The 22,748-nt window shown below is 41.9% G+C and overlaps 1 protein-coding gene and 1 long non-coding RNA gene across 4 annotated transcripts in view; one reads left to right on the top strand and one right to left on the bottom strand.

The window, feature by feature from the left end:
* Positions 1 to 20,533, bottom strand: part of LOC111094796 — a 54,508-nt gene extending 33,975 nt beyond the window's left edge. The window contains exons 1-3 of one of the 3 annotated variants that reach the window (XR_005353426.1): positions 19,954 to 20,533; positions 18,786 to 18,863; positions 678 to 890 (exon numbers count right to left, since the gene is read on the bottom strand). This is a non-coding gene — a long non-coding RNA (uncharacterized LOC111094796). Of the gene's footprint in view, positions 1 to 587; positions 891 to 18,785; positions 18,864 to 19,953 lie in introns of all 3 variants that reach the window. The other 2 variants (XR_005353425.1, XR_005353427.1) reach the window with 2 other exon arrangements.
* Positions 1 to 21,679, top strand: part of CDH20 (cadherin 20) — a 51,566-nt gene extending 29,887 nt beyond the window's left edge. Inside the window, 5 exon segments of the mRNA NM_001286988.1 lie at positions 2,919 to 3,055; positions 5,783 to 5,904; positions 11,153 to 11,270; positions 15,584 to 15,835; positions 20,038 to 21,679. Of these exon segments, the coding sequence (NP_001273917.1) occupies positions 2,919 to 3,055; positions 5,783 to 5,904; positions 11,153 to 11,270; positions 15,584 to 15,835; positions 20,038 to 20,543 (1,135 nt within the window). The 3' untranslated portion in view covers positions 20,544 to 21,679.
* Positions 21,680 to 22,748: the final 1,069 nt, after the last annotated feature.

Genomic DNA, 22,748 nt, shown 5'->3' with positions numbered 1-22,748 from the left:
GCGAATGCCTCTACTGCCTCAGTTCAGTAACTTCTGATGTGGGAAATTGGAAGGGGGTTCCAACGAGATCAGGAAGGCTTCTCTAAGGCAAGCTTGCAGTGTTTCCTCTCGGTGTGTCAGCAGGCAGTACTGTCATGGGTTCTGTTGGTTAGTCCCACCTCCCATACCATCTGCGACACGTGCTATGGCACTGTATGTCTGAGTGTAGAAAGCTGCTTCATCATAGAGGCTAGGGGCTGCCTCTCCCCTCCACACCATGCCTACAGCTTGGAGAGCTGCCATCAGGATTATAGCTCCTTGGGCTGAATGGCTGGCTGAAAGAAAAGACCGTATTTTTTTCCAAAGATAAATTCAACTTTTAAAATAGCCAGTGAACTTTAAAACTAAATCACTAATTATGCCTAGGAAAGAATGCTCCAATTAATTTTAAATTAATTTTGTTCTTTACTAAGAAGTCAATGGTTTGTCATCATGGCTTAGTCAATTTCAAGAAGAGATAAGGCTTTGTTTCCTTCAACAATTGCATTCGTTCCATATGCAATAAAACAGCATGGAGTGGCAGTTAGGAGTAGGAACTTGAAACCAACCTGCCTAGACTTGATTCCAATCTTGGGAAATGACATAACCAATCCAGGACTCAGTCTCTTTACCTATAAAACCAAGATAACGGAACCTACCCTGTTACATGAGCCAATATAATGTAAAGTATTCAGAGCAATGTGTGGCTACAGTAAGTGTTTATTAAAATGGGTCACAAGCAGAGAATGGCACTACTGTTCTTCCTTAAATTTCCCAACTCGTGGAGAATTGTAACTGAGATGATTCCACTTCTCCAGGCCTTACTGGTCACCTTTTCCCTTAACGCCTCTCTGAAAGGCCAACTCGAATCCCTACAGAAAAAAAAAAAAACATATTTGGAACAAAACATTTTACCAAATTATACACACATAAGAATATACTACATAAGTGTCTGTGTTTATATATGTATATATACCTACAAACTTGTTCATATTTGGGGTTTTTTTAAGATTTTATTTATTCATGAGAGACACAGAAAGAGAGAGGCAGAGACACAGGCCAAGGGAGAAGCAGGCTCCCTGCAAGGAGCCCGATATGGTACTCGATCCTGGTTCCTGGGATTACTCCCTGGGCCAAAGGCAGATGTTCAACCGCTGAGCCACCCAGGCGTCTCACTTGTTCATATTTGAAACAAAAGTGGTACCATCAATATTTACCCTTACTGCATGTGACAGTCTGGCATGCATATGTTCCATTTCATTTTCTTTCAACACTAGTCATAACCTACCATATTGATTTCATAACCTGCAATTTAAAAAATGCACTAAAGAAACTTCGTACTCCCATCAAAATGGCAGTTTCCTAGTTTCAACAACATATAGGCTGCAATCCCTGACAACATTAAATAGAATTTTGAACCCAATATGTTATAGTAGTTTTATATGCACGTATATAAACATATATGTTACCCCTGCAAATTATTAGCTGTTTAACTGTACAAAAGTGACTTCTCTTAGTTTTCTTTTCTGCTCACTGAGATAATATCTACCTCTTAGAGATTTTATAACAATTTTAAAAAGAAGCTATAAAACATCTGGTATTCCACAAATGGCAACTAAGAACTACACAGATTCTCAAGAATGGTTCTCAATCATGGCTACATACCATGGAGGATTTTAAACATACAGATGCCTGAATCTCCCTCCACACTTACTGAATCTCCCAAAATGGGGACCAGGTGAGAGAACACAGAGAGTTAGACTGCCAAATTAGATTCAACAGGAATTCTGGCTCTTACCCAGTGCCCAAAAAAATAATAACTCAAAGGATAGAGACAACAGCAAAGTATGAGGCAAGCATTCTGTCCCTGGAGAGATCTAAAACCATCAGGTAAATATCCTTCTTTTCCTGTGTAAGGATGCATGTTGGACCATACTGAACATGAAAGATACAAGCAGTGAAGGACACCGCCTGAACAAAAAAAAGGAGCCATTCTGGTTATGGAACATCTGCTTTTTATACTCCATTAATTACATGGCTCACATGGTATTTTCCAGCAAGCTGTACCCCATAAATTCATAAATTCCAAGTTTATTTACATTAAGCAACCTAGTCAAACCTGGTTCATCCTGCTAAAAATATTCCATGGATAAAAGGACTCTTTAGCTAATAAATACCATTATTGTCTGCCAGCAGGTCAGTCATTAGCACATTTACAAAGAACCCGATGGAAATCTTTCCTTCTCAATAGGTGATATGAATTACAGGGATCGGAACCACCGAACTATATACCTTTTCCATTTCCAATCTAACATTTCAAAATTTAAAGAAATACGTGTTTTTGTTTTTTTAAGATTTTATTTATTTATTCATGAGAGAAACACAGAGAGAGAGAGGCAGAGACACAAGCACAGGGAGAAGCAGGCTCCAAGCAGGGAGCCTGATGTGGGACTCGATCCCGGGTCTCCAGGATCACACCCTGGGCTGAAGGCGGCGCTAAACCGCTGAGCCACCTGGGCTGCCCTACAAGTTGTTTTGAACTAAGACATGTAGGGGTTGATATTCAGAATATCCCAAAAGCCTCAGGGCAGTATTAAGCTGTAAACAGCTGGAATTCATCTTTAATTGGTTTAAAACTTCCCCAAGGATTTGGCACCGTTTTATTTCATTTTATGAATGAGGAAATTCAAGCAGTAATAGTTTGTGTTCGTGTTTTTTAGAGGGTTTTTATTGGGGGACTGTTTCTGGACATGATAAAACAGCAAATGTGGTCTTCCAAGTGTCCTTAACTCAGAACAAGCTGAGCCATGTTTCACGTAGTATGCACTCAGTTCTCTCATGTAATATGCCGTGGTACAGTTATTCAAATAAGACAGTGTACTTAATCTGTGTTTCTGCAGATATTCCATAGACAGAAGCAGTGACCCTGGAAGATTCTTCTATGTGGACATTACAACAGGTGCCCTGATGACTGCAAGACCCCTTGATCGGGAGGAGTTTTCTTGGCATAATATCACTGTCCTTGCTATGGAAATGAGTAAGTAACACAATAAATTGGTCTCTGTCATGTGACAAAATATAAGCATTGTAGACTGTGGAAGTTTCTAGAGCTATTATATTCTTTATGGGAAGAAACATAGATTATGGTTTATGCAAGTGAGTGAATGTATTTAGTTCAAATACTTACCAACTCCTATATACCTAGTTCTGTGCTAGAGATTAAAAAAAAAAAAAAAAAACACTGCAAAAACAGCACCAAAAAATAGCACCTTTAAATCAAGGTGCTAGACTTCTATATGAAGAAAGGGACAATTCCTGAGAAATAAGAGGTTTTCAATCTTTAATAAGATTGGGAATACACAAATAGTATTGTCAAGGAGCAAGAACTCCTGTCCCCTCCAAGGGTCCTTCTAGCTGAACTAAGAATCAAATTGACATGAGACAGATTAACAAAAGAAAAGCAAATCTAACATGCATACATATGGGGAATTCACACGGACATAAAAATTCCAAAGATAGGCAAAATGAGATATACATGTCAGGCTGAACTATGAAGGAGGGGGTAGGAGTTTGGGAGTTTCCAAGGGCAGAAATGCATTTCACAGGACAGTAAGAGCAGATGTTTGATAATCAGAGGTTTGGGGCATCCCAGTTGGCTCAGCGGCTTGGTGCCACCTTCAGCCCAGGGCATGATCCTAGAGACCCGGGATCGAGTCCCACGTCGGGCTCCCTGCATGGAGCCTGCTTCTGTCTCTGCCTGTGTCTCTGCCTCTCTCTCTCTCTCTCTCTCTCTCTCTCTCTGTGTCTCATGAATAAATAAATAAAATCTTAAAAAAAAAATCAGAGGTTTGCCCTACCATACAGATGAGTCCACTCAGATAAAATTTTCCTGTTAATAACTCTTATTTTGGGGAGGGGAAAAAAAACAATCTAGATTCTTCTGTGTGGGTTAAGGGAATGACGGAAGTTTCTCTTGAACCCTCAGGGGCTCAAGTGCCTTCAGCTTAAATAATCTGCATGCCAAAGTGTCAAATGTGGGGGAGAGACCCATTCTGTATAGGACATTATTGCTGGATGAAAGAAAGCACTTACATCACCCTCACCACACACATGCATACACACAAACATGAATACAAAAATTTGAGACATCTTACACTAAAAAGATTTATGAACATAAACTTAAAAATAGAATGGAAAACTACTAAAAACTAGATAACATATTTATTATAAACTGCACAAAAATTAGATTACTCACTACTACATTCAGTTTTTCATAACAGTGATGGTAAGGGTTCAGGGAAATGCAGACCCCAATGTACTGGCACAACTATGTACAGTCATTCAGGAGGGCAACTGGGCAATTAAGCTTTTGTATTAAGATTCTCCAATATATTTATTCATACTCTTCTTCTCAAGAACCCTGCTTCTAATAACTATCTTAAGGAAATAATCATAGATGTCAACAAAGATCTATGTATCAAAATGTTTACTGCAGTGCAATTTTTACATAGGGGGAAAAATGGGAATTACCTAAATGTCTAATAATAGGGATCTGCCTAAGTAAATTGTTACAACCATACAATAAAATGAGACTATCAAGCAGATATTAATATACATGTTTTCGAAGTGTATTTCAATGATACAGGATGATACTGCCCTAAAATATTAAAGTTTTAAATCCAACTTTTTAATTTTGCTTAATTGCAATGCGTGTGTGTGTGTGTGTGTGTGTGTCCCATATTTTTGGATATATGAAATAGTACATATATAATTGATATCTCTGGTGGTAGGTTTGGGGATCATATATACCTTGACATTTTTGGAGGATTTTCATTATTCCTTCCATAAACAAGTACCACAGTCATAACAGAAAAAAATTAAATAGGTCAGCACTTTGGTAACCAGGCAATAGAAATATTTAAGGGGAAAACATAGGAGAGCATAGATATTTCTGGGAAAGAAAAGATATATAAAGAAAAAATAAATCAGAAGAATAAGGCATTCTGAGATTTTATAAAATTATTTACTAGGAATAATTTCTGTGTCTTACAATTTCTATTTTATCTTCTTGGGATGTGGCCAAAACAAAAAAGGACAGGAGGGGCCCTCCAGGGGCTGTGAAATTGTCCTTGTATGGCAATGCCAAACAAAAGACAGACCAAAAGACACATTTCCCCATGAGTGACTATGAGTAACTTCTGCCTGAGCCAAAGATAAAGACTGGGTGTGTGTCTGATCCCATAATATCTTCTTAGTCCCTAGGCAAAAATAAATGTGCAGTGTTACCTGTATTCCTGTGAATAACTTGAAACCTTCTGAAATATAATTCAAAGAACTGATTATTCCACAGGAATAAAGCCAAGCAATGCCACACAGTATGCATCCAACTAGAAATGGGCTGTTTTCAAGCCCAGAATACAGAACTGACCTATCTTTAATTTCAGAACCTGAAGTGTGAGCCAAGTGAGAGATTCAAAACCTCTTTTGAAGATGCATTTTGTGATACCTGCCCCCTCCCAAGTCATACTCGCCTCATCCTCCTGACATCACACCCTGACACACACCTCATTCTGCACATGCGCCTTGTGTTATTTGACTGCACTCTTACCAGGCAGCACATGCATCCCGTTTCTCTTGCCATTTTTGTGTTCTTTATCCATTCCTTTAAAAAACCAAAGTGACAAGGTAAATACCTATTCCAGCAAAGAACCGCTTTCTTGTACCACTGAACCCTCACCTTTGGTTTTCTCTGTGTTCTCTTTAGACAATCCTTCCCAGGTTGGAAGTGTTTCCGTCACAATCAAAGTCTTAGATGTGAATGACAATGCTCCAGAATTCCCCAGATTCTATGAAGCTTTTGTGTGTGAAAATGCCAAAGCCGGGCAGGTAAGGCAGTCCGGAGGTGTACACATTGGTTAACCTCCAACATTCAGAAATGACTGCTACAGATAACCAAATTTGCCATCAAAGAAGTTTAGACTTCAGAAACTAACAGTTCATGAAAGACTCCCTGATTTTTGTGTGGCATGTTGCAACAGTTTATTTGTTAGGACAACCATGGGGAGCCCCCATTACATTTTATAATCTCAACAATGCTTTGGTGGTAGCTTCATTCACAGGCTAACCTGAAGTTATCTACACATCTACAGTACCAACTGCAGGAATATGTGCTCTGGGTCCTGGGAGTGAGGGACCATGAAGATCAGAAAACTCTTCTCTTTTCCTCAGTTCAGCACTAATACCTAAAAATACTTGCAGTAGGGAATGTTTATTTTTTATATCTTCCCACCTCCTTTTCTTAACTTCTGACAACAGGTAACTTGTTTAAGGACTGCTTATCCTATTCTCAGAATGCTTTGTTACCCAGAATACTTACTCACTCCTTCCTCAATTAAAACACATTTCCTAATGTTGCTCGTATCAGGTCAATTTTAATAGAAAAGGAATCTGAAGGAAAAATATTCTACTAATTTGAAACAACCACAGTTCTATAATATGCAGAGACATATCTGTACATGTTTTCAAGTATGCTCTTAAATGTAAATGAATAATGTGGTTGATCAAATTCCAAGTGGTGTAACTGAGAAACATTCAGAACTCTGCCTGGAGTGGCCATGCATACTCTGGGCTGCTGCCTACCCTGTATCTACTCTTCCACACATCAGAGTATAAGCCTTGTCTTGTTTCTGCTCCTGCTTTTGTAAGATGCTTTCTTCTCTACCTATGACCCAACAGATCCCCTCACAGTCCTAATTTCTTCCCCCAAAGGATACTCTGTGGTCCTATTGATTCTGGTGCTAAGGCAAATGGGTCAGGATAGGTTTAATCTGGAAATTATGAGTCTATGCAGTGTATATCTATAACGCAAGGACTCGTGCTTTGGTAATTCAGGTAGATTTTGCTTTCACTTCTCTGAACATGACATCTTGCTGCAAAGAGACTAGTTAATACAACCAAACGTTATACTAGCATCCTGTACTCAGCAAAGATTAACACATCTTCACCATGCTAACTTGGTCAAAAGAAGTAGTGATTCACATCAGCCACAGAAAGAAAAAAAAAAAGTCCTATAATGATTCTGATCTAAATCATCTCATCTACTGATTCTTGAAACTCAGTGCAATGGTCTATAACACTCCTAAAAAATTTTTTCAGCAAGCCTGGGACAATTCTACTTCCACATCTATTGAATTTCTAGGAAGACCTAAAACATTATATAGCTAATAAAAGTTACAATGCTGACTTTACTGTGTAAGAAATGATCTGTGTTATTATAAGAAAGAAGGTATAAAAACTACATGTACATACTTGCAGTTATATAAAATTATGCCTACTTGTGAACAAAGACTGGTGGGGGCAGGATATAAAAACAGCAATAGTCACTGTGTTATGGTAGTTGAGGGTTTTTTTTTTTTTTTTTTCATTTGAGTGTGAAGAGAGTGAGAGAGAACACAAGCAGGGGGTGGTGGAGAGCAGACTCCCTGCTGAGCAATGTGAGGCTCAATCCCAGGATCCTGGGATCAAAGGCAGATGTTTAACCAACAGAACCACCCAGGCACCCCAATGGTAGCTGAGTTCTGAGTGAGGGTGTTTGGACCTTTCTTTCAATAATTTCTCTTTTATATTAGAAAAAAATTTCATATTTATTATATAAAGAATAACATAAAATTGTGTTTTATAAGACTTCATTAAAACAAATATATATGACAGAGCTAATTATTAATCTGCATGATAAAGAAGGTGATAAGCAGCACATTAATCAAACTTCCTCTCCTCCAGGAAATGAAGCACTTACTTTCCTAAACATCTTCAGAATAGAAGTTGCATTCTGACAGGTCAATAGCACTTTACCTCTCTTGGAGATTTTATTTTTTTCAAGTTTTTATTTTATTTTATTTTATTTGAGAAAAGGAGAGAGATGAGAGAGAACATGAGGTGGGGGGCAGGGGGCAGTTGGTCAGGGAGAGGGAGAAACAGGCTCCCCGCTGAGCAGGGAGCCCAATGCAGGGCTATATGCCAGGACCCGGGGATCATGATCTGAGCCAAAGACAGACATTTAACAGACTGAGGCACCCAGGCACCCTGCGTTTTTAAAAGATTTTATTTATTATTTAGAGAGAGAGAGCACGCACACAGGCATGAGTGAGAAGAGAGGGAGAGGGAAAGAGAGCATCTCAAGCTGACTCCCTGCCGAGCCAGAAGCCCAACTCAGGGCTCAATCTCACAACCCCAAGATCATGACTGGGGCCGACACCAAGAGTCAGACACTCAACCAACTGAGCCACCCAGGTGCCCCTAATCACCTCTCTTATTTTTGGAGCACAAACACACGTCTCCTGTTCTACATTTCTGTTCTGTATTTCTAAATACATCTTTCTTTTTTATTTATTCATTTGAGAGAAAGAGACAGGCACAAGCAGAGTGGGCGGGGGGGTTGGTTGGGGAAGGGACAAGCAGACTGCACTGAGCACAGAACCCAACACAGGACTCAGTCTCAGGAACCCAAGAGCCAATTGAACGCTCAACTGACTGAGCCACCCAAACACCCCTCTAAATACATCTTCTTTTTTTTTTTTTTTTTTAAATACATCTTCTAATGACAGTCCTTTGAAGCACAGTTTGTGACTTAAAGTTCAGGTCATGCGCCACAAGTCTGTCATATTTATCATCTTTAGCCCAAGATACTAAAAACCCTACCCCTTGAGTTTGGCTCTGGGACATGTTTCAAACATTTTCAAAAGCACACTGCTCAGTAGGCACACCTGGTTTATAACGCATCAGGCCTCCTTGCGTTAGATGTGTCAGATACTGTTGTCAGCTGTGTGTCTGTCAAGTCAGGATATGTGCTCTCCTCCTAGCAAGAAGCCATGAAGGAGGCCCATAAAGAAAAAAGACATATCCTAGCAATGGCTGAAGGCACAATGAAACCAGTTGAGCAAAATATTGCATGGCAAATGGGACTGAGAATAAAATCTGACTTGCCAGGAGAGTGGACAGCAGGAAAGCAGGCCACTGTATTCCCAACAACCAAATTTGCCATCAAAAAAATTCAGACCCCAGAAACTAAGGCAGCAAGGCAGTGTCTGTGCTCATTCTTTATAAGCCCTATAACTGACCAGTCCTATGCCTCAAGCCCCCACCTCACCAATATGTATATGATTTCACAGGTCAGATATTCCGAAATGACTTCCCCAGCTATGTTTGCCGACTTATACATTATCACCTATTTATAACATTCATCAAGAAATATGTTTTGTCTTTATGTGTCTGGCACTGTAGGCAAGATGGAAAGTATAGATCTGTCCCAGCAGGGATAGGGTAGTGGGGTGGTAAGGTGGCCCTCATGTGTAAGCAGTACTGACACCAGGCTGTGGGGCAAGTTCATGTTTAGTGTTCTATCAACCCCTCTCCTTTATACAACTCCATTTTCCCAACTTTTAGATTCAACAGAGGCCAGGTGCCAGTTAGGCTCACCAGAAGACATACCCAGAAGTGGAGTTCTGGTATAAGATGTTTATTGAGGAATGCCCTTGGGACCCAATGCCTGTAGAAGAGGACTTTTGCAGGACAAAGCAATATGAGCAGTCCAGCTATGACGCAGACCCATTAACAAGCCGTGGGTGACTTCAGAGAGTTCTCAAATTAGAGTTTTTGCAAGTTGAGATGGGATGCCTGGGCCTTTTACTATTTCATCAGTCACTGGATGTGGGTTGCCCTGGAAGGATGTGGTAAATGTGGCTAGGTGACTCTCAGCAAATGAGGCAGTCCTCAAAGAGACAAGTAAAGGCTGAGGCATCAAGCCCTTTACTGAAGGGGGATCTGAGCAACAACAGTGTCCACCACCAGACACTCCCTGACTGAGAGCCTCCCTCTCTGTTATTTAATGTTCAGTATACTGAGGGGTAGCATTACCTCTCCTAATTTACAAATGAAAAAATAAAAACTAAGCTAGCCTACCCGCCCTCCAACTGAACCTTGATGTTCTGGGTTCTACCCTGCTTTTAACAGCAGGAATGTCAAGTCTACAGGGTCAGGCCCAAGAGGGGTAGGAGGTGTCTGTGCTATTGGTTGGTAGAGGAGGAAATATAGAGGAAGGTGAGCACCCTCTCAACTCTTTTCATATCCTTCCCAGCTGGCCAGCTAATTTTTCAATTGTGTATATTGCACTACTTTCTTTAGCAGTTTTTTTTTTTTTTTTTTGAGATAGCACATGCGCACACAGGGGTGGGGCAGAAAAGGAGAGAGAATCTTAAGCAGGCTCCATACTCAGCACAGAGCCCAAAACGGGGCTCCTATCTCACAACCCTAACACTATGACCTGAGCCAAAATCAACAGTTGGGATACTTCACCCACGAGCCACCAAGGTCCACCTTCAACAGCTTTTATATCGTGGCCTTCATAACCCTCATGGCAAACTACTACTTTGAACAGCACTGTGGAAAAGGCAAAGCTTGGGCCAAAGACCTCCAAAGAAAGCCATCCTTTCTTTTGTTCTCCTCACCACCCCCTAAGCTCTGCTTCTGACTCTAGTTTGTTCCATATTTCCCACTGTAGGTCTTGGGCTGTACACCATTCCTAATGCTCCTTCCAGGCAACAAAAAACAACAGCCCTGTGACCTATCCCCTTCCATCTGTATTCCATTAACCTGACACAGATATTGATGTGTCTACTTCTCTTCTACGTATTGGTCATTTTTAAATAGGGGTTTCTCAAAGATAACAAATAGACCCTGAAACATTAACCCAAATGATGAGGTTAAGTAGGTGAAGTGGGAGAATGAAATACTGGGAGACAAGCAGGACCCTGTGGCATCCCATAGTTCTTTTAGCCCGTCTTCTATTTAGATTGCTTAACAATGGTATTGGTGTGAGAATTGGTTATGTTGATGCTTAGCCCTGGACCATACTCAGGTAAAATTCACCACGTACCTATCAGTATACTCAGGCCCAACAATGAAGACCAAATTCAAGCCTGAGTTGGGTGATGGCACAGATACTTTCCAGGTAAGTCTCAGGATGTCCTTCTCATTAGGAAAAACAATACACTGTGGGATTCCGGGGTTTAGGGTCTCACTGGGCCCTGATGATTTTTCTTTTGACTCTGATGCACATGAATTCATTTCACTCCCACAGCTGATCCAGACAGTGAGTGCAGTGGACCAAGATGACCCACACAACGGTCAGCACTTCCACTACAGCTTGGCTCCTGAGGCTGCTAACAACCCCAACTTCACTGTTAGGGACAACCAAGGTAATCAGGTGGATAGGACTACCGATGCTTTCCTATTGCACCTGAGCTGGATACTTTTGGTTACTGTACCATGCAAACTGTATCAAAGGCTCTTTAGTAGCAGTAAAGACATTAATGCTAATTTGTAGTATCTTTACAAGTTTTGTTTCAACAGATCAAAGACAAAGAATGTCCCCTTCGGATTCCGAAAAATGTTTTAGAGTTGGCTCTGTGTGAGACACTGCACCAGGCACACAGGCAAAAGCCTTCCTTCATTCCCACAGACAACAGCCATGTCTGTATGTTCTGTAACTATGAGAAGAATCAGAAAAATGAGACAGAAATTGAATTAGATAAAGAGAAAAACCTGAAGGAACATTTCTGAGCAAGCATCAAAGGGGATAACAGTGAAAAGCTCCCAGAACAAAAGGGAGACAAAGGCTAAGACAGCAAAGAACAAACAGGATCACAAAGTGTAGCTTTGGCACTGAAACACCTTTATTACTTTAGAATGATTTTTAAAAGACAGAGACAGGTAGGATTCCCTATTCCAGAAAGCACTCCCCACTATAACTTAACTGGAATGGAATTCTAGACCCTCTTTTCCAGTAAGCATTCTGATCAGCTAAGAAATCTATAGACCAAACACACTCTTCCTTGGGCACAGATGGGAGGAGGAGGGACTTCCATTCTCTCACCAGATGATTTTCAAAGAAAGATCAGAAAAAATCATTTAAATGGGTCAAGTGAACCCCTTCTGTTGCTACCTCTGCTACTGCTGTCTGACCTTGGGGAGAGAGGTCATCACTTCTCTGGACTCTACTAGCCACATTTTTATTCCAATTCTAAAATATTAGTTGTCACTGTGTAATGACCTAAGAAAAGGGTAACAAAAAGTCATGATTAGGCCTGCCTGGTCTTAGTCTCAAACATCAATTATTTGAGAATTAAAGTATTAAGTCCACCCCACACGATATCCTGCCATTAAAACTTGAGACTATTAAACCTGTTTTCTCTTAAATGGAAAACATTCCTCCAAGTCTTTCTTTTTACCTTCTACAAGTTATCATAAAATCATTCTGATAATTCTAGATGGAAAGGTAATATAAATCATAACAGAAGTACAATTACACATCCCAATATTTTTATTGGATCAAATGTCGAATATTCATTTATCTGCTTCACAGGGGAAATCCTTCCTACAAAAAGTGGTTTCAACCCCCTCAGGACTGGTTTTACAATGGAAACCAAGGCGGGGATCATACATTATACTGTTTCTTCAAATTTTCAATGAAGTGTCACTCTATTCCTTCACCCCAATATTTGTCGGAATCAACGCAGAAACAATATGTAGCAAGATGTTGCAAATTTTTTAAATATGACTTTGGACACCAATTCATGGAGCCAGTGCTTTAAAAAGATGGGCCACTGGAACATGAGGACTATAAAAAGAAATGACTCATTTCTTGGAAGGTTTTCCAAAACGAAAGTCAGCACATCTTCAATAGAAAGAATGAACTCTTAATCTCCTCACAACAATTTATCCCATAAGTATCTTTTACTGAGGCTCATTAAAAAAAAAAAAAAAAAAACTGACCAACATCTGATTTGGTGGATCTATTGTCAGGACCCCAACTCCTGTGCCCAAAACATTACATCCTTTTATGAACAGAACAAGGCACTATCTAAAAAGTAGAGCCTTTATTTTTTTAATCCCCAAAGTATTAGTAAAAGGACTGTATGTATATAGCATTTTGCAATTTCAAACACATTTTCCCATACTTTGCTTTGATATTTATAAGAATCCTCTAAGGTTTCGAGAATACTAATTACTATGATATTCATGGTCTCATTTGATAGATAAGAAAGCAAATGGCCCATGATCAGAAAGTGAGTAAGCATTAAAACTAGGACTGGAAGATGGGGCCTGTTTAGCCACACACACACACACACACACACACGTGTTTTATGTCTCCTTGGAAACACATATCGTTACTAAACCCCTATTTATCATATTCAACAAAAACTCAGCAAGTGGTTACTCTGCAAGTGGCCAGACCCCTTCTAAGACTAAACTCAGCAAGGCAAAGCTCTGATATTTTTTCTTTTTCTTTAACCTTAAAGTAAAGAAGTCTGAGATCAAGCATGATGTTTAAAAAAAAAAAAAAAAAAGCATGATGTTTAGTACTTGATTAAATGATGATGTAATACTTTTGTGAAATTCAGCTCTGGTCAAGCTTTCTAGAAGTCTTAAAACCTAGCCTCGATTAAACTGAAAAATAAAACAGATTTGTGTTTGAGAAAGACTTGGTTTCTGGAAAAATAAAATTAACACTGTGAAACAGAATTAACAGCACTCACCTACTAAATCTGGAAAAACAGAAAAGCAGGTGGGTTGTACAGTAGGTAGAAATATTAATTTAATCCTCAGACTGACAACCAGTTGCCATCTTCCTCCACAGAGAAGCAAATACAAGATGAAAGGGGCCTATATCAAAGCAGGAAGGGATTTCATTGGCTGGAAAATTTTCAAGAGTTAATATCACAAAACCCAAATAGGCAGTTACACAGTACAATGGAAGAAATGTATATTTGGAGACAGCCCAGAGTTCAAATCTCAGCTCTGCTAAGTTAGTAACTTTGTTGTTGTTTCTTTTTTTTTTAAGTTAGTAACTTTGAACAAATTATAACCTCTCTCTAGGCCTCAGCTCATCCCATGTAATAGTGTCAGATTATCACTATCTCACCAAATGTGAAAATTAAATTGGGTATAAAGACTAAGTACTTGGCACATAAGCACTCAGTAAACAATCACTGCTACTGTGAAAAGGCAGGGCAAGAAGGGGAAGAGCTCATGAAGGGATCATGTATTCATCAGAATAGACTAGCCTATGCTGCTGAACAAATGACTCCAAAATTCCAGTGGCTTAACACAACTAAAATTAATTTCTTGCTCACATAAAACTAACTGTGGGTGTGAGCAACAGGGACAGCTGTCCATGTAGCTCAGTGTTCAAGGCTGCCTGGCTCTCCCTCTTAAGTATTCTTATACAGTATCACACCAAGGCCAGAGAACACAGAGAAACACATACCAGCTGTTACAATGCTTCTGCCTGGAAGTGACACAAATCACTTTTGTTCATCTTTCATCATCAAAAGCAAATCATATAGACATGCCAAAATTCAAGAAGGTACAAAAGAATGATCTTTTAATATGTCCAAGAAGGGAAGGAGAACCAGAAATATTAATAATTAAGAACATTTATTTTGGGTAGGCTGTCAGAAGTTTTTGTCAAGTTCTAGATCTTCCTTGTGAAATGTAAAACACATCCAGAGGAACTTCTGTGTTGGTATTACCTTTGAGAGTCACTGCGCGCACGTTCTATCACATCTCTCAAACTTTCCCTCTCCTGAAAATGATCTGAACTTCACAAAAAATATATGACTTATAATTCAAACCCACTCAAAGAAACTTGAAAACACAGATTTAAAAAAATAAAAGATCCCAAAACATTACACTAGGCAAATATAAATATGCACCCACACACACACCACCTTTGTGGAAACCCATCAAATAATTTTTGCTATTCCCCTTTAAAACTGGAAGGGGAAAAAAAACTAGTATTGCTGATCAGTAATGGGTTTTCACCAAGTTCTTATGAACTGTGTAACCTAAGACCACCAAGTAGGGAGAAATAACAGTGTATCACGTGATGAGGGGATTTCAAATAAGCTTCTGCTAAATGAGCAGATCCTTTAGAAAGCACAGGAGGAGTTGGTGACTGCGTTTCAGAGGCATGAAAGAAAAGAGCAAAAAAAGTGAATTCCAACCAATGTGGCAAAAATAAGCAATAAGTGGGCTCCTCAGCATTCTTTTCCTGGAGGTACAAAGCAGCCCCAGGGCCTTGGAAAGCTGCTGAGGGGGAACAATCGGGAAGTACAAGTGGCCAGTGATTGTTCATTCCTATCAAGCTTTCACAGGAACATTTCGGTTAGATCTGAAGTCTAACAGCTCGCCCTGGGCACTTTATGTCACAAAGGGTAAAATACACTCTCAGAAAGGGTTTCTCTCCTAGGCCTCAGGGTTTTGCCTAGAAGCCAGCAAAAATCCTGGTTTCAGAATTTGAACGCTGATCCAGACAAACCAGAGACGGCTGTAGCCAACCGCCTCCAGGGAATGCCTGATGCTCCCTCTCTGTCCTTCCCACATCTTATGCCTGGCCTCTGGCTTTCCTCAATCCAAGAAATTAATTCACTTGCTGATTCTTCCACGTTCTTTTCCCTCCCACTTTTCCTCTCCCCTTTCTCAACCCTGGAATCCTTGTCTTCTCCAGATAACACCGCCCGGATTCTCACCAGGAGGTCTGGCTTCGGGCAGCAGGAGCAGAGCGTCTTTTACCTGCCCATCCTGATAGCAGACAGCGGGCAGCCTGTGCTGAGTAGCACAGGCACGCTGACCATCCAGGTGTGCAGCTGTGACGACGATGGCCAAGTCCTGTCCTGCAGTCCTGAGGCCTATATGCTCCCCGTCAGTTTGAGCAGGGGTGCCCTCATCGCCATCCTGGCCTGCATCTTTGTCCTCTTAGGTGAGCAACTGCCTCCTTTCTATTCTGTGGGGTCCCGCAAGTGTTTACTTAGCTACCATTCTGCACAGCTGTTCAGACCCATTTTCTACACCATGCTTATTGAAAAAGTGACAGAGTAAGGCTAGGAAAGGATAAGGAAACTGAAAATAGTTATAGTTCTTTCCATCAAGGAACTCATGGCCTCTTTGGCCAGATCAAAGCAAATATATTTATCAAGCATCTATTATGGGCCAAGGTATTGCTCTAGGTGCTGGGATTAATAAGATCGACATGCCCCAGCCTTCACAAAGCTTACTTCACAGCAAAGTCAAGTTCATTCTGACACCACAGAATCCACATGACAATTTTGGGCAGGATATGATAAACACCTCTTTTAACCCTTTCATTTCAGATAAATAGTAGTTAAATCACAAAGAGACAGCGACAGGCCCAAGACCAAATGTCAGAGGCAGAGCCAGAAGTGAAATGCAGGCAGACCCTACATTGTACATCCCTGTACCTGAGTGGTAAGGCTCTTCTCTTAAATGCTCCCCCCCGCCAAATTCTGGAGGTGGATGGTGTTACAGAGAAGAGAAGGAAGACAGCGTATTCTGAGGAAACAGGAGACAAGGGTAGATGTCATCATAAACGAGGTGGTCAGGGAAGGCCTTCCAGATAAGGAGACCTTTGAGCAAAGACCTAAAAGAAGTTAACAGAATGAACCTCATGGCTATCTGGGGGAATAAGTTATCTGGGGGCATGAGCACCCCTCTGAGGCACTGTGGCCATCCAACAAGGAGCAGTGAGCACCCGGGGTTGTGTGCCACTGGGATGACATTAAAAGATGCAATGACAGGCTAGTGGGAGAGCACTAGTGAGGGAGAGGATCCTTTATTCCTCCTCTCAAATCATACAGCAAGGCAGCAACCCACTTCCCTTGTACATAAGGCTATTCTAGCAATTGGTTTTGAACTCGACGGTTAAAAAAAAACAACAAAACCACATAAATATCTGCACATACATCCCAACTCTTCTAATTGAATTAATTCACTGCACATATAATTTGCTTAGAAAAAAGCAAACTTAGTAGATAGTAGTATTATTCAACAGGAAAGAAATCCCAGTGTTCTATGAGGGAAAATACAGCCCTGGGGATTAAAATTAGAATAAATATGCAGATATCCACAAAACCCCTTGATCCCAGGTTTACCTATACACCAAGAGACTGAGTCAGACCCAAGAAACAAAGGTCCTCAGTGCAAAATATCAGCACTTGACTGAATTTCTAGATAGGTCTGTGGAATATGCTTCTCACAAAACATTCACAAATACCACATGTGGTTTGATTTTGCTGTTTTAGTTCAGTGCTATATGGAAAGAGAAGCAATATAAATAAGTAACCTTTCTAAGTCCTCAGATCCCTGGATCAGAGTTGTTCCGGTTTCTGGTCCCTATCTGCATTGACAAAGAACTCCTTCCTGCAATTCCCTGAGTGTCCATACGATGGCATTGGGAGTCCTTGAGCGCAGAACAGAATAAAATACAAGAGACCTTTGAAGAAATTTGCTCCTAGGAGAAAGTTCCAGCCTGGCAGTCCCTACTTCTATCTTTGGAAAATGTCTACATTATAAGTTCACCCTTGCCCACAGAGAGTAGAAAAAGCCATCATTACAGAAAGATTGATTTAAAAAGACTGGCTCAGAGCTGCTCTCAAGCTAGAAATGGTGTGCAAGGGGCAATTTATATGGTGCCTCCCAAACCCATTATGTCTTATCTTTTGAATTGTACAGAATGAATAGACAATTTTCAGAAACTAAACTGAGCAGAGCTTTATATGCAACTTTATATAAAATCTTCATAGTTTTAGGCATTCTTATCTCTAAGAATGCACATCCTAAATAAAAGATAATTCATAAAACTGAGTTCAGATTGAATTGCAGTGGATTTCCCAACAAAATACTACATTTTGTGGACAATTAGATAAACATACTAATTTTGACTTTACAGAGTTTTTTTCATGTCTCTAGTATATATCTAGTTCCTAGAAAATCTCATAGGCCCTATGCATTGTGGCTGCAATACCTAAAGAACAAACATCCCTAGAATTGATTCTCTTCTCTCAGAGAAGCCTTTCATTTAAACAGGACCACGTTTCCCAGACTCTGATTCTCAGGGCATTATCCAATACTTGTTATTTACATGAGATTCTCTAAAAAAATAAAGTATTTGTATCTTATAAGATACATGTAAGATATTTATAAGATACATGTAAGATGGACCAGTCTTATAAACTGCCCAATTCTCTATCATCAGAATTCTTTCCAGAAGATAACCAAGGACTTTTCTAATTTTGCATCCTAGCATTTTCTTAAGTACCACCCTACCATTCCAATACCATCTGTGTAAAGGTCTTCTAGTGCCCTAGGAAGAACCACCCAGCCCTGCCTCTCTATCCTCTTTGCAACACTTATAACCCTAGGATAGCCCTTATCACTGCCTGGCTTGTATCAATCATCAGTGTCTATAAACTCCTTAGATTACAAGTTTCTAGAACCAAAAATCATGTCATATTCAATACCGTTTCTCTGTTGTTTTGCATAGTGCCTAAAAAATATTTGAGTTTAGTCACTGTTGCCTGAACCCCAAAAACACAGCACGTTCACTTAGAATCCCATTTATCCAGCCTGTATCTACCCAGATCACGCCCCAGCCTCCTACACCCAGGTTAAGCCCCCACTTCCTTAGGGCCCTATTAGTCCACTTCTCTGAAATCCCACAATCCTGTAGTCCAGGAATCACATTTTGGCACACAGAAAATATACAAAGAGTATGTAATTGTTTCCCGTGTGTGCCTTTTGTCATCCAAGCTATTTGGAAAAATATTAGGCGTCAACCTCATTAACTGCAATTTACAAAAAGCACGTTCTACATTCATATTATTTAAGTCACTTCATAATTTTACTGGGCTTACCACTGCACTCCATTTTTCTCCCCCTTGGTAAACTGCAGTTTTATTCTGCTGTGTTGTCAAGTTGTTACCCTTCACCAGCTGTAACAAAGCACATCAGAGAAGGGGGAAAAAATCAATAGCAGTTCTGCAGCTAAAACCTCAACACACTTCCTGGAAAACATTTTCAGTCACAGAGATAAACAGTTCAATGGGATTATCTCTATCTCTCCTCTAAACCCCAGTGAACACATCCTGGGGGGAAAAAAAAAACACACATTTGTTGGGATAAAATTTTATCCAAACCTGCAAGGGCACATCTAACAGTGTGGTGCTTCTTTGATAACATGATGAATCATATAAAATGTCACTGCTCGCTCCCTCCCTTCCACAAACCTCTTTGGGTCCAGAGAGTCACAACCACCTCTCTAATGGAAGGCTTTCTGAGGAATCTGAGCTTATTGGAAAACGGCAATCACTTAGATAATTTTTTGAAGGTGGTATAAACAGACTAAGACTTTGATTCACACTTAGCCTCGATGCATAGGTAGTAACAAGTGATTATATATGCACAGAGTGGAGTCCTGCTGAGATACCAATGTAAAAAAAGCAGGATTCCACCTACATAGTAAGATTTCCGTATTAAAGGGGCACCCGGGTGGCTCAGTGCTTAAGCGGCTGCCTTTGGTTCAGGTCATGACCCCGAGGTCCCAGGGGTCCCGGGATCGAGTCCCACGGGCTCCTTGCAGGGAGCCTGCTTCTCCCTCTGCCTGTATCTCTGCCTCTCTCTGTGTCTCTCACAAATAAATAAATAAAATCTTTAAACAAACAAACAAAAAAAGATTTCCACGTTATGAGGAAATCTTGCCCTAATATGGTCAGGGGACATTGAGCGCCTCAGAGCACACTGCGCGCAGGCCGTGGTGCTCTGGGCTTCATTATGAGATTTCACCCGGGAGAGGCTGCTCCCCCCACCCCCCCGCACCCCCCCCGCACGACCTCCGAGGGGCAGGCTGACGCAGAGAGACCTTGCCCGCGACGTCTTGCGACCGAGGCAGCCGGGGAAACACACGGGGCTCCAGCTGCCTCAACCCTCAGGCTGACCCGGCAGAGCGCGCGAGAACGGCGTGGGCCCCGCGGTCGGAACTACCCCAACGCGGTCTCTGCGGCGGCCCCTCCCCTGCCCGCGCACCTGAGGCTGGTCACGGCCACTTCCGGTAGGGCACACGCGGCCGGGGCTCGGGGCTCAAGGCCGCGTCCTCTCTGTCCCCCGCAGTGCTGGTGCTGCTCATTCTGTCCCTGAGGCGGCACCGGAAGCAGCCGTACATCATCGACGACGAGGAGAACATCCACGAGAACATCGTCCGCTACGACGACGAGGGCGGCGGCGAGGAGGACACCGAGGCCTTCGACATCGCGGCCATGTGGAACCCCCGGGAGGCGCAGGGCGGGGGCGCCCCCAAGACGCGGCAGGACATGCTGCCGGAGATTGAGAGCCTCTCCCGCTACGTGCCTCAGACGTGCGCCGTCAACAGCACGGTCCACAGCTACGTGCTGGCCAAGCTCTACGAGGCCGACATGGACCTGTGGGCCCCGCCCTTCGACTCCCTGCAGACGTACACGTTCGAGGGGGACGGCTCGGTGGCCGGGTCGCTGAGCTCCCTGCAGTCGGCCACGTCGGACTCGGAGCAGAGCTTCGACTTCCTCACGGACTGGGGGCCCCGCTTCCGGAAGCTGGCGGAGCTCTACGGGGCGTCGGAGGGGCCGGCGCCCCTGTGGTGACGGAAGCCGGGAGGCGGGCGCGTGTCCAAACCTAGGCGCTCTCGGGGACGCTCGCCGTGGGCAGTCCCGAGCTGGAGGGCGAGAAGGGGTGAGCGGCGGAGAGGGCTCTCTCTGGATCAGCTTTACTCGGTCACATTAAGTTATCAAAAGGAAGCGCAGGAAGGGGGGGGCAGAAACTCCACAATTACTTTTTCTTTTCTTTCTTTTTTTTTTTTTTTTTTTCCTTTTTCATCCCTGGGACGCTGTATTCAAGGGCTTGGAGTCCAAGGCTCAGTGTTGGAGAGCTTGGCTTTCCCCTGCCAGTCGCCGAGGCCTTTGTCGCTCTGACCCTTTGCCGCTGAAGCGTCTCCGGCCTTACACAGGCGGCAGCTGAAGGAAAGTCTGACTCTCGTATCCTTTTTCTTTTTTCCTCCTTTTTTTTTTTTTTTTTTTTTTTTTAATCTTACTGTATTCTCCACTTAAAGAGCGTTGCTGGCTCATCAGACCGCACAAAACCAACCCACACAAAAGAACACTGGGAAGAAGAAAAAAAATTTTTTTTTTTTTTTTTTTTGTTACTTGGTGAAATTAACCTGCTTGTCCGGTGATGGATGGGATTTCGTATTTGACCCTTTTGAGACCAGGTTAAGGCGGATCGGCCTTGCATGACGGGTGGGTGGGGGATGGGAGAAGGAAGAGGCATCGACTTCGTGCTCAAGTGTCACGGCTGAACCAGGAGTCGTTGGCGTTGCAGCGAATCCAAGGCCCTCGGGTCAGAGCGCTCCGCTCTCTCGGCTCCTTGACGGCGCCCCTGCAGGATTGTTCACGACGAAACCGGAAGAATCTGCCTCTTTTGCACTGTACATGTCTCTTCCATGTGCCAAATGTGAAGATTAGATGCTACAAATGAAAGCCAAATAAAAAGAAGTATCTGATAAAAGCATGGGTTAGAGGGCTTTCCTAATCTGTGTGAGGTCAATCCAAGGGATGTTTACATACTGTAGATAACCTACTTGAACAAAAATCAGTATTATAGAGAATAAATGGATGTAAGAAAATTACATGTATAAGTTTTGTATATTTGTTAATAATTTTGGTAATAAATATGATGTACTGCATCTCAGTACCCTAGCACTTCTTTTAATAAAAGTTAAATAGAAGGGAAAGTCTATTGCACATTTGTTTAATTGCGGACGGCAGAGATGGCCTTGTGATCTTGACCTAGCCTCCAGGTTCCTGGGGCTGGAGCTGATTCATAAGGCCAAGGCAGCAGCAGAGAAGTATGACGCTGTGCACTCTTTTTCAGTCACGGGACACAGGAGCGTTATGGTTCCAAATATTAAGATTTCATGAACATGGGATCCCCAGGTGGCTCAGCGGTTTAGCGCCTGCCTTCGGCCCAGGCGGTGATCCTGGAGTTCCGGGATCAAGTCCCACATCAGGCTCCCTGCATGGAGCCTGCTTCTCCCTCTGCCTGTGTCTCTGCCTCTCTCTGTGTCTGTCATGAATAAATAAATAAAATCTAAAAAAAAAAAAAAAGATTTCATGAACACTCTGCATCCCCCAATCTCCGAAGAGAGTAAAGGATGGTTTGATAATATCAATGACATAATGGTGAATTTTGCCCATATTTTTCATTTTGGGAGAGAGTTCTCCACGTAGCCACTAAGGAGACAGGCCACTATGCTACTTTTAACTCTGTTCTATTGGCAAAGCAAATATATACAAATACATACCGGATACATACAGTTCACCAACACTGGATGGGCTCACAGAAGGCTGGAACCAAATTTTATTCATCTGTCCTCACCCCACAATTGATTGTGAACAAAATAGTTTTCTGTGGGTCTTGTTTATCAAAATGATTCTCAAGTTTTTGTGGGTGTCAGAATCTCCTGGAACACTTGTTGAACAATAGCTTGCTGGGCCTTACCCACCTGGAGTTTCTAATTCAGTTGAACTGCGGCAGTTTGCATTTCTAACAAGTTTCTAGGGCTGATGCCGCTGGCCCAGGGGTCACACTTTGAGAATCTCTGTGGTATTTTATGGTCTATTACATGATACACTAACAGCCAAGCAAGTTCTTATCTTCAAACTTCAGTAGACCAATCCTTTCTTCCCATGAAAGGCAGTTCGCACACCTCCTCTGTGAGGGCAAGGTGTGATAGATATAAAAATAAGTAAACTTAGCAAAGAAAGAAAGAAAGCATCAACTTGAGTCCAAAC

Source organism: Canis lupus, chromosome 1 (assembly GCF_011100685.1).
Source record: "Canis lupus familiaris isolate Mischka breed German Shepherd chromosome 1, alternate assembly UU_Cfam_GSD_1.0, whole genome shotgun sequence".
Taxonomy (NCBI): Eukaryota; Metazoa; Chordata; class Mammalia; order Carnivora; family Canidae; genus Canis; species Canis lupus.
Note: the sequence above shows the minus strand (reverse complement) of the source record. Positions and strands in the feature narration are given on the sequence as shown.